This window comes from Vitis riparia, chromosome 1 (assembly GCF_004353265.1).
Source record: "Vitis riparia cultivar Riparia Gloire de Montpellier isolate 1030 chromosome 1, EGFV_Vit.rip_1.0, whole genome shotgun sequence".
Lineage (NCBI taxonomy): Eukaryota > Viridiplantae > Streptophyta > Magnoliopsida > Vitales > Vitaceae > Vitis > Vitis riparia.
Window position 1 is genome coordinate 11,079,453 of NC_048431.1, and position 12,019 is coordinate 11,091,471.

The following is a 12,019-nucleotide window of genomic DNA, read 5'->3' on the forward strand; positions in this document are numbered from 1 at the left end:
ACTACCTCAATTGAAGATTTTTAATATAATGTGTCACATTTATTAATTATAAACCTTATGGTGTCATTATTTTAAAAGTGACACCATAAATAATGACACCATAAATTATTTTTGTAGTAGTGAAAGCCGTAAATATTTAAGAAATTGGAGCTCAATTACATGACACAATGGGAGAAAGTCAAAGATATATCATACATGAGGATAAGGATGATGATGATGTGTAAATGTACCCAACAATTATGCGTTGTGATGAGCATGATGCTTATTGAGTTGTAATTCGAGCCTTAAAAGCTATTGAATGGGATTGACACAATTTAATATCACACAATATAATTAAATTCAATATCACAAATTATATCACAAATATATTAATTTCTTCAACAAAATAACTTTAAAATGTCTATTTTACTTCTTATGTCATTTTAAAGAGTTTTTCTCTATATTTTCATGAGTTTTGATTAATTTTTGTTTTATAAATATTTCGTATTAAAATATCCATGAATATTTCTTAATATATCCATAAAATTGGGTTACTAATATATCCATTGAAACCAATATTTTTACCTTTGTTGCTAAAAACCGAGAATGATTTGGAAAGCAAAGATAAAGGAGAAAATAAATTGTTCTACCTCATATATTTGAGAGGTGCCTTGTGAGGTGTGTGAAGAATCTAAGGTTGCAACTTGGGTGTGTCTAACGTACCCAACCCAAGGTTTGGGCTACCATGGGTAAGGTTTGAATGAGTTAAGGTCAAGCTCATGTTAGAAAAATATTTACCCAAAAATATTAGAGATGATGTAAGTTGAAGGTTTGGGCAAACCACCCAAACTCACAACCTTCACATCATTATTTTTAAATTATATAATCTATTATTTTATTTAAAATATGAAAAATATAAAAATGATATGGAATAAAATAAAACATTTCTCACTTTTTAATTATCTTTGACTAGGTTTATCACTTTTTAATTATCTTCTACTAATGATTATGTCATTTTTGTTTAATTTTAAAGTATTTTAGAATATTAAAATTTGAGTTTGTTGGTTATCATTTATATTAAACCAATAACTAATGGACGTATTTTAGAGCTTTAAGACATTTAGTTTTTAACATTTTATTCTACAATATGGGTTATATGGAATAGATTTTAAAATAATTATTTTATTTAATAACCCACGAGAACCTTGGTAACCTATCGTAACTAGAAATGTTTATGGCCTTGTCTTAGGTTGGTAATTCCTAACCTGACCTCAAGTTAGAGTTAACACAGGTTAGACATACTGATAGATAGGTTAGCCTTTTAACTGCCTTCATCATATCGAACCGGTCCCCATAAACTAGTTGTGTTCGTGGGGAAGACGATTAGTTGCGTTGGCAAAGAAAGAGACACATTACATCCTATTCAATGAACATGATATATTCTCAAATATTTAATGAACATTGTATTTTCCTGGTTCATTAATGAAGATCATATGACCTTAACCAGGATTCACTTCTAAACTTTGGTTAGCCTTGATTCACACATACATTACTGGTTCATGGTCTTTTCTGTCTCTTTCCTCACTCTAGATTGCAAACTTAGCTAGTTGACCAAGGGAAGCCCTTGTGACCACGGTTATTGGAAGGATTATAGGAAAAAAGTTAATAGGAATCAAGTGGAGCCAACACAATACAATCATCACTAAAGTATTAATAACTTTGCATGGAGTTTTGCATTAAGATCCGGCTGGTAAGACTTTAACTCATAACGAATGCAACTTTTGTTCAGAGGTTGAATTCAACTCCCACGAATTATATCTCGACATTTATTTTGGGGTAGTTGGTTGATTAATGCTTTTAATAAATTTGAATTATATATGGAACGTGAATGCCTTTACACTCAAAAAAGTTACTTTTATACTTTATATTTGATACAGTTGAAACTCTGTCGAAGGTGAAGTGGAATGGAAGGTGTGGGGAAAACGCGATGACAGAGGAGAATATCCACTCCGGATTGCTTAAGGTTCAAGCATTAAGTAAAAAGCGGCCTCGACTTTTATCATTAGACTGACTACTATTCAGCAAAGCCAAAGATGTCGTACGACGTCGTTGTATCAACGCCGACGTCTTCTACTACGGCATTCAGACACCGGTGGGACGTGTTCCTGAGTTTTAGGGGCGAGGACACTCGCCACAACTTCACCGACCATCTCTACACCCAGCTCGACAGAAATGGCATCCGAGCCTTTCGTGACAACGAAGGCTTGAACCGAGGCGACGATATCAATTCCGGTCTACTCGACGCCATTGAGGACTCGGCCGCTTTCATCGCTATTATCTCACCCAATTACGCTTCCTCTCGCTGGTGCCTGGAGGAACTTGCCAAGGTCTGCGAATGCCGCCGACTCATCCTTCCCGTTTTCTACCAAGTGGACCCTTCGGACGTCCGGCGACAGAAAGGACGTTTCCACGAAGATTTTGGAAAGCTGGAGGCAAGATTTGGAGAAGACAAGGTTTTGAGATGGAGAAAGGCTATGAAAAAGGCCGGCGGAATCGCTGGCTGGGTTTTCAATGGGTAACCCTTTGTTCTTTTTTTTTTTCGCGTTTCGCACGATTTGTCTTCGGTTGGGTCATGAGACTTTGTAGGAGAAACCGGGAAGAAATTTATTTACTTTTATTTATCTAAACTGATCCATGGTCTGGGAAGATAGGCACTTGTTATGGGTTTCTCATTCAGGTTTGGTGAGAAACACTAGTATTTGAGATATGGATTCAGTTTTAGAGAGAGAAACCATAGTAAAACTCCAGTCCTGGTCCTTCGATTCAGTTTTTAGAGAGAAGCTCTGCCAAAATCTGGTCAGATTCAGTTAAGAGAGACTCGACTGAAACCATAATTCAGGTTATTCTGATCAAACTTAAGAGGGAAAAACTAGCCTGCTAATGTAATTGCTTGTATCTTATATTAATTCTTCTTACATGGGCTATTAGTCAGGGCTTATTGACAAACTAGAAGACGTGACCACTCCAGCAGTGTTTATTGAAAAACAAGCCCTGAATTTGGCATTCAAAATAGAGGGAGCAGGAATGGTCCTCTATGGTTGAGATTCATTCTCTTTCAACTGTGTTTATTGGTTGAAAATTCCAAAGTTATCTTTAATATTTCTTTTGGGAAGAGGAATCAGTATGGCATTCGAAATATAAATATGACCCAGGAATCTTTGAAACTTCATATTAAATAAATTTGTCTTGAAAGATGCTCCCCTATGTGCACTTTGCTGCTCTTTAATGGCTCCTCACTTGTGTTCATCCATATTTGGAGTATTTTTAGTCTAAAGATAGCTTCCATCTATGTTAACTTCCTTAGTTGGGGGAGTTTTTTAGTCCCACTATCCTTATCATTTAGTATGCTTTATTAAAGAAATAATGTTCTTCTTTTATTTTTTTGCTGGTTGTCAATATTTGTTATCAATTGATGTTACCTCCACCTGTATTTGACCAGGCTGTGTTCAAAGAAATTGAAAATGTGCAGTTAATTTAGGTAATAATGACCATTATCTAAATGACTGGTATAGATGAATGCCATGAAGTTTGTAGCATCTAGATGGCAATGCAAACATCTTATCTGAGTCATCATCATACTTGTGCCATTTGAGCAAAGTTATGTAATTCCCTTCCCTATGTCAATTTGAACTCTAATGAACTTATAATCATGTTCAGTGATGGCAGGTCCAGTGATGAAGAACCAAATTTGATCCAGACTTTAGTCAAAAGGGTTTTGGCTGAATTGAACAACACTCCATTGAGTGTGGCTGCATATACTGTTGGACTTGATTCTCGTATAGAAGAATTGTTGAATTTGTTAGACATTAAATCCAACGGCATCAGAGTTTTGGGATTTCATGGAATGGGTGGGGTTGGGAAAACAACTCTTGCCAAGGCTCTTTATAATAAACTTGTTGCTCACTTTGAATGTCGCAGTTTTATTTCAAATGTTAAAGAAACTTTGGCTCAACAAGATGAAGATAGTTTACTCTCTCTCCATAACAAACTTATCAATGATCTTTCCATGAGTGAGGCTTCACCAGTCAGTGAGGTTAATGCTGGTCTTGTTGCAATCAGAAGGATAATGCATGAGAAGCGAGTTCTTCTTGTTATGGATGATGTTGATGATGCAAGTCAACTAGAGGTAGTAATTGGCAGAAGAAAATGGAGACAATTCTTTTATGGAGGAAGTCGAATTATTATCACCACAAGAGATAGAGGAGTCCTACGTGACCTTCATGAGAATGAGCTCTTTGAGGTGCAAGGTTTGAATTTCTCTGAGTCCCTACAACTTTTTAGTTATCATGCATTAAGGAGAGAGAAACCAACAGAGGACTTTTGGAATCTGTCAAATGAAATTGTGTCTCTTACGGGAGGACTACCTTTGGCATTGGAAGTTTTTGGCTCCTTTCTGTATGATAAAAGGATAATAAAGGAATGGGAAGATGCTTTGCAAAAATTAAAACAGATACGCCCAAGTAATCTTCAGGATGTGTTAAAGATAAGTTTTGATGGGCTAGATGAACAGGAGAAGGATATATTCCTTGACATTGCATGTTTTTTTGTTAAAATGCGATTGAAAAGAGAAGATGCAATCGACATATTGAAGGGCTGTGGTTTCAGGGCGGATATAACAATCAAGGTCCTTACAGAAAAATCTCTCATTAAGACATATGAGGATGGTATTCTGTGGATGCATGATCAGCTTAGGGACATGGGAAAACAGATTGTTCAACATGAAAACCCTTCAGATCCTGGAAGCCGTAGTAGACTGTGGGACCACAATGAAGTTATGAGTGTTTTGCAGGATCAGACGGTAAGAGTTGTATCATCATACCTCATCTTTTTATTTATATTTTTCTCCTGCAACTTTTACTTTTCTAGTCTATGCGAAGGTTTATAAATATGTCCAATAGGTGAAGTTTTGCTTCATTCCTGGAGATGCACTTTTTTATTGCTGTATAAGACCAATCACCCCCCACAGCCATACCCTCATCTATACCCACATCCACATGGCCCCAATAGATGGGGCACTAACTGCACCATAATTTTTGCAGCATGCTCTCCTACAATGCTATCACAAATTAAAAAATGAAAAATCTGTTAAGGTATTTTGTATGTGCATGGTTTGGAATTTGGGATACATCAAGAGAAGGTGAGCTGGTGAAAACCTGATCTTTCAGGCTATATATAAGTTATCATAGATTGAAAAGAAAAAAAGAAAAAAAAAAGGAAGGGCAGCATGTGTTCAGGCCTCCTTTCTTGCATTATAGGTTCAGGGAATGATTAATGAAACCTCTCTGTCATGAAACAGCATTGGCACATACATGCACATAGATGTACACATACAAACACTGAGACTTGTGTTTGGACAGGGTATCTAAAGTTGTCTTGTACTCTAAACTTTCCTTTCAATTGGCTCCATTTCAGCTTTTAAAATATTTTTCATATGACTATTAGGGAACAAGAAGCATTCAAGGTATTGTCCCAGAATTTAAGAAGAAGGATGCTAGTCCTGAAAGTTCTTCTCAGAATAAACTTCAAACAAAACACAAATTCACCAGGGCAATTTTGCCCCTGAAGAAAACAATCAAGGAATGTTTTCACCACAAAGCAGACAAAGAGAGGGTAATGACACTCTGCACAAAATCATTTCAACCCATGGTTACTCTAAGACTGCTTCAAATTAATCATGTTCAATTGGGAGGGAATTTCAAAAATATACCCGCTGAGCTGAAGTGGCTACAATGGAAAGGATGTCCTTTGAAAACTCTTCCTTCTACTTTCTGTCCTCGGAAACTTACCGTCCTTGATCTTTCAGAAAGTAAGATTGAACGAGTGTGGGGCTGCCACAATAAAAAGGTATGTTTCAGTAGTAAGGCTCATTTAAATTATTGTTTTGTTTGTTACTTTTCAATGGCATGACTCAGTATTGATTTGAAATTAATCATGTAAGGTTTTAAAATTTCTGCAACCATTGCAATCCCAGAATCACAGGGCAAAATCAAGGTTTCTGTGACTAAATTAGCCATACTTATAATCCATAAATACAAGTTGTAACATGATTGGTGACTGCAATAGTTGTAGAAAAAGTAACCATAAATGACTTGACAGGGGCCAACCTGGTATCTTCTTTTGTAACATTGCATGATGCTTGTCCTAATCAGAATTCCAGGAAATTTTTATTGGGGCTTGTGTTCAATCACAAAGGGTTATGTTTTTCTTTAAGGCACTAACGGCAGCTATGAAGTCAATGTGAACGATTGAACCACCGCATATAGCTCAGTTTTTTCTTAAAAGAAAATAAAATTTTTAATGGCAGCTATACTCCATCTCTTTAAATTTCGACAAATTTTTATTTAAAACTTTTAATACCTACTCTAATTATTGTAGTGATCCACAAAATGTCTAGTGATTTCGAAAAATTTTTGGGATTTCATTTTGATTCTGACCAGGAAGGAACCATGGTTGGTTATGTGAACCTTTCTTGAATTATTGTAGTGATCCACAAAATGTCTAGTGATTTCGAAAAATTTTTGGGATTTCATTTTGATCTGACCAGGAAGGAACCATGGTTGGTTATGTGAACCTTTCTTGAACCCTCCGTGTGCCTGAAAATACCTGTAACCATGATAGATGATGAGTCTAGGTACTGTCGATACGGGTTGACCACCACAGGAGAGTGCTGAAAGACCTGATTTTACCCTGTACTCATCACACTGCCCAGATCAGGTTAGAGGTCAATTATGCCATTTGCTTTTATGTTGACATATTTTCTTTTTCTCATACCTATAGTTGGTAACTGCAAGGATATGATAGTTGCTTGCTCGCTATAAGTGATCTGTTTGATCTGCCCTTTACAGCCAGACACTTTTTAATAATTTCCGTTCTATCATGGTCTTTTCTTTTCATGTTTATCCAAATTCACAGAACTGCTTAGATTGCAATTTTTTTTTCATTAATGATTCTTTTGTTTACCATAAGAAAATAAAGTTCCTTGGCAGGTGGCTGAGAACTTGATGGTTATGAATCTCAGTGGATGCAATAGTCTGACTGATCTTCCTGATGTATCTGGTCATCAGGCATTGGAAAAGTTGATTCTTGAGCGTTGTTTATCTCTGGTTACAATTCATAAATCAGTTGGAGACCTTAGGACATTGCTCCACTTGAATCTGATGGGCTGCTCGAACCTCCTGGAATTTCCAAGTGACGTTTCTGGATTGAGACATCTTGAGATCCTTAACCTCTCAGGTTGCACAAAACTGAAAGAATTACCAGAGGACATGAGCAGTATGACATCTTTGAGAGAGCTTCTTGTTGATAAAACAGCAATAGTGAAGCTACCTGATTCAATCTTCCGTCTCAAGAAACTCGAAAAATTCAGTTTAGATTCTTGTTCATCATTGGAGCAACTACCTTATTGCATAGGGAAGCTAAGTTCCCTGAGAGAGCTTTCTCTTAATGGTTCTGCTTTAGAAGAACTACCTGATTCCATTGGCTCTCTGACAAACCTTGAGAGACTAAGTTTAATGAGGTGTAGATTGCTCTCTGCAATTCCTGATTCTCTTGGCAGGCTCAGATCATTAATAGAACTTTTTATTTGTAATAGTTCTATCAAAGAACTTCCAGCTTCAATTGGTTCACTATCCCAGTTGAGATACCTTTCATTAAGTCATTGTCGATCTCTGATCAAGTTGCCTGATTCCATTGAAGGATTAGTGTCTTTGGCAAGGTTTCAGCTAGATGGGACGTTACTCACTGGAGTACCAGACCAGGTTGGCTCCTTGAACATGCTAGAGACACTTGAGATGCGGAATTGTGAAATTTTCAGATCTTTTCCTGAGATCAATAATATGTCGAGTTTAACTACTTTGATCCTGGATAATTCTCTAATAACGGAGTTGCCGGAGTCTATAGGAAATTTGGAAAGACTTAACATGTTAATGCTGAACAACTGCAAGCAGCTTCAGAGACTACCAGCTTCAATTAGAAAATTAAAAAATTTGTGCTCCTTGCTAATGAAAGGAACTGCTGTGACAGAATTGCCTGAAAAATTTGGGATGCTCTCAAACTTAAGAACATTAAAGATGGCTAAACGTCCAGATCCTGAAGCCACTGGAGAACATATGGAGCTGACAAATCTAATACTACAAGAGAACCCTAAGCCTGTTGTTCTTCCAATGTCTTTCTCAAATCTTTTCATGCTAAAAGAACTGGATGCTCGTGCTTGGAAAATATCTGGCAGTATTTCTTATTTTGAGAAGTTGTCTTCATTAGAAGATTTAAACCTTGGTCATAATAATTTTTGCAGCCTCCCATCTAGTTTGCAGGGCCTTTCAGTTCTCAAAAATCTGTTTTTGCCCCACTGTAAGGAGATCAAATCTCTCCCTCCACTTCCCTCAAGTTTGATTAAGTTGAATGTTTCAAATTGTTGTGCATTGCAAAGTGTGTCAGACCTGTCAAATTTGAAGAGTTTAGAGGACCTGAACCTCACAAACTGCAAGAAAATAATGGATATTCCTGGCCTTCAATGCTTGAGGTCATTGAAAAGGTTTTATGCAAGTGGTTGCAATGCATGTCTTCCAGCGCTAAAGAGTAGGATCACTAAGGTATGGTCTTTCCTCCCTCCCTCCTCCTCCTCCATGCACACGCACATTGCATGTAATTGTATTTGGATCCTACTAAGAATGGTTTAGTTAATAGTCAATTCTTGTAATAAGAAGGTTACTAATATTTCTATAATCCCTAAAACTTCTAGGATTTCCAATTTTCTTTACATATCATTGTAATAGAAGTATGAAAAGTGGGGTTCCTTGTGTGTGCGTGTGTGTGTGTGTTTGTTTTGTTTCGACATGTTATAAGAGCAGTAGTAAGATCCTTCTCTTTGCTGCTGCCAAGACCCAGATTTCTCCCCTTCCTTCTCCTTAACTACTGTTGTACTCCTCTTCTCTGAGCCACAATCATACCCTCTTTCAGTGGTTACTGCAGTTTTCTGAGGCTGTGGTAGTTTTGTTTCTGCTATGATCAATCTGGATTTTTATTTGTTTCTCTTGGTGTGTGGCACTGATTTCAATTTGTGCTGTTTTGTAAGCCATGATCTCAATGTCTATGGTGCTTGTCCATCTGTCTGAATTGCTGTGTGCTGAAATTAGTACCAAATGTTAAGATTACTGTTCTCTAACCCCCTTCAGTGTTAAAGTTCAGAATATGGTGTTTCATTATCTAGTTGGTGATTATGTCCACAATTGATGCAAACAAAACGGCAGGAACACAACATTCCTGTTCAGATAACTTGCTCTAAAATTGAATGCCTTATCAATTTATTTTAGGCTACCGTTTTAATGGTGTACATTAGACCAATGGGAAAGTTGAATCACTTGTTAAAAGATCCCCCTCCACAAGAATCCGCATTAACCGTGAATGTTATATTTCTAAAAAAGGCACAGGAGGTTCAAGAGGCTGCTAAAGACACTTATTCAGAAGATAAGAATATCTCTAAAGCTTATAATTTATTTGCGAAGATTTTTGAAAACAAACAAAACAGAAGGCCCTTGTATAAGTATTACAGTTCCTTAGCACCCTCCCTCACTTGCGGCTAGAGAGATGGCTCGAACATGAGTCCTCCTGCCAAATCAAGCTCTAATACCATGTTGAATAACCAATTTTCCTAAAAACTTAGACTTGCAAGATTTGGATTCAATATACATATCATGCTCCTTAACATATATAAATATATATATGTATCTTAGATATTGTTTTTTTTTTTCCTGTTTCAAAGGGTCCAAGAGATACAAAGAAAGCCACAGCTTATGTTCAATCTTCTGGATTCTTGTTAATTAGCTGTAGTTACATAGCTTTGTCAAACCTCTAGGAAAATCACATGGCATAGTCTTGAGATGCTAGATGTGAATCTGTTTACGAATGAGCTAGTGATACATCAGGAATGAATCCTTCTCTCTTTCATTAATGTTAAGATGTTCAATGTTTCCTTCTCTTCATCTTAATACTAGACACATGCCATTTGCATTGCATATTGGCTCACCCTACATTATCCGCCATCTTCAGTGGGAGCTTGAAACAGTGAAAGTGAAAAATCCACCATCTCGATCTTCTTTTCCACAGCATGAAGAGTTAATGGCTAATGGGATTTATGTGATGGGCATGGTGATTGAGTTAGCCAAATTTGAATTTCCTGAATTACCCTTTGTTCTCATCAACTAAGAAGAGGTGGCATGAATATTTTAGGATCTTACATGTTAAGCTAGTCATTTTGATAGGATACATGACGAGATAAGCCTATGATAGGGTGCCCTTTGTACACTCCCACAGAGTCTCATCTTAATACGTATATTCAAATAGCTAGTTCTTTTGCATTTAGATACATCTCTCGCTCAAAGTTCATTTCTCAGGCTCTAGTGTACGGGTTCCCCATTTTCATCTTCCTAATATCTCAACTCCATTGGGATCTTCTATAGAGATTTTGCCCTGAAGCATGAGAAGATCAACCACGCATTATACTAGTTATGTTTCATTTTTCTAGCATTGTCATATATGCAAAGTAGTTCTTATGTTTGATATGTGTTGACAGAATCTTCTTCCGCATGCACTTATAGAAAAGGTCATTTATTCATGGGTTTTCTTTGAAAATACAGGTTGCATTGAAGCATTTGTACAATTTGAGCGTCCCAGGAAGTGAAATCCCAAATTGGTTTGTCCAAGAAATCCCTTGCTTCTCAAGTCACAGGAACCTTAAAGTTACAGGTGTGGTCATCGGTGTCGTGGTCTGTGTCTCTGTCAACCCTCAAATGCATAATGCTTACAGTGATAAGGTCCCAGTAATAGTGGATGTTCAAGCAAAGCTCTTCAGACGTAACGAGGACAAACCAGTACATTCTACTACACTGAAGTTAGAGGGAGTTGCTGACACAAATGAAGATCAGCTCTACTTGTGCCGTTTTCTGGACTTCAAATCACTAGTCCTTATGCTGAAAGATGGTGATAAGATACAAGTGGCTGTGCGAGACGAACCACGTTATAATGGACTTGTGCTGAAGAAGTATGGGATCCATCTGATTTTTGAAAATGACGATGATGAAGATGAAGATGAAGAAGGGTTGGATGAATCCCAACAATCGATATCAGAGAGACTAGTCAAATTTCTCAAAAACATGTGATGGTGGAGTTCATTCTGTTACTTTTTCTCTACTGTCTTCAGAACTTTCAGTTATTTTTCCTTTTTCCTTTGCTTTCAGTGCATGATATACTATATCTAATAACCCAACATCATGCTCAATGCCACATGTATGCCGAACCATCCACATGCATTGAAGACATTAGCATGAATGATATTACAATAACATAACTAATAAACATAACCTTATAACTTTCATGAAGTAATCCAAAAACATCTTAACAAAATAATACGAAATGATTCACATACCCCCCATTTGCCAAAATTGCAATTCAAATTTGATTTTAATTCCAATGACCAAGAGCCAAAGTACAGACTATGTAAATTACAATAAAATACCAAATATGATCACCAATCCAAGAAAATTCACCTACATGTTCCACAAGTTAAGAAATGAGGAAGTAATCTTCAAGCTTGAGTATTCTCTAAGTACATCTTCATTCTCTAAAGGAGGAGAAGGGGTGAGCATTTTGCACTGTCCTTGAAAGGAGTGTTTTATCCAAGGAAAAACATATAAGAATAGTTAATATATTCAGAAAACTTAAATGATAGATACATGAATGTATAGTACAAAATGTAGGAACAACATATAACTGCATAGTATTAGCAAGATACAAATTCAAAGCATCAACATTCATCAAAAAATATTTTTAAAACTTAAGTAAGTCTAAGCAATATAAGAAGAAACATGAGATTTACAAAAGAACAAAACATGGGTTCTTGTTCTACTACTAGGAAGAGAGAAGATAGTAGGGTGCAATTAGGTCTTCTTTATTAAACATAAGGCAGATGGGATTATTGAAAGAC

At 36.6% G+C, this 12,019-nt stretch overlaps 1 protein-coding gene across 2 annotated transcripts; it reads left to right on the forward strand.

Moving 5' to 3' along the window:
• The first annotated feature begins 1,972 nt into the window (after positions 1 to 1,972).
• On the forward strand, positions 1,973 to 11,410 carry LOC117925732 (disease resistance protein RPV1-like). Of its 2 annotated transcripts, none has more exons than XM_034844829.1 (5): positions 1,973 to 2,554; positions 3,697 to 4,837; positions 5,482 to 5,883; positions 7,026 to 8,630; positions 10,674 to 11,410. In XM_034844829.1, exons 1-5 carry the CDS (start codon positions 2,073 to 2,075, stop codon positions 11,193 to 11,195), a joined length of 4,152 nt encoding a protein of 1,383 aa, XP_034700720.1. In that variant the 5' UTR covers positions 1,973 to 2,072; the 3' UTR covers positions 11,196 to 11,410. The 2 variants fall into 2 exon arrangements, with proteins under 2 accessions (XP_034700720.1, XP_034700729.1); XM_034844838.1 differs by having other exon boundaries at positions 3,706 to 4,837.
• The last annotated feature ends 609 nt before the right edge of the window (positions 11,411 to 12,019 follow it).

Bases quoted from the DNA above. Each gene is read 5' to 3' on its own strand.
- LOC117925732 (XM_034844829.1), top strand. From the start codon at position 2,073: ATGTCGTACGACGTCGTTGTATCAACGCCGACGTCTTCTACTACGGCA. The intron at 2,555-3,696 runs GTAACCCTTTGT...AATCATGTTCAG, and splicing joins GCTGGCTGGGTTTTCAATGG to TGATGGCAGGTCCAGTGATG. The intron at 8,631-10,673 runs GTATGGTCTTTC...TTGAAAATACAG, and splicing joins TAAAGAGTAGGATCACTAAG to GTTGCATTGAAGCATTTGTA.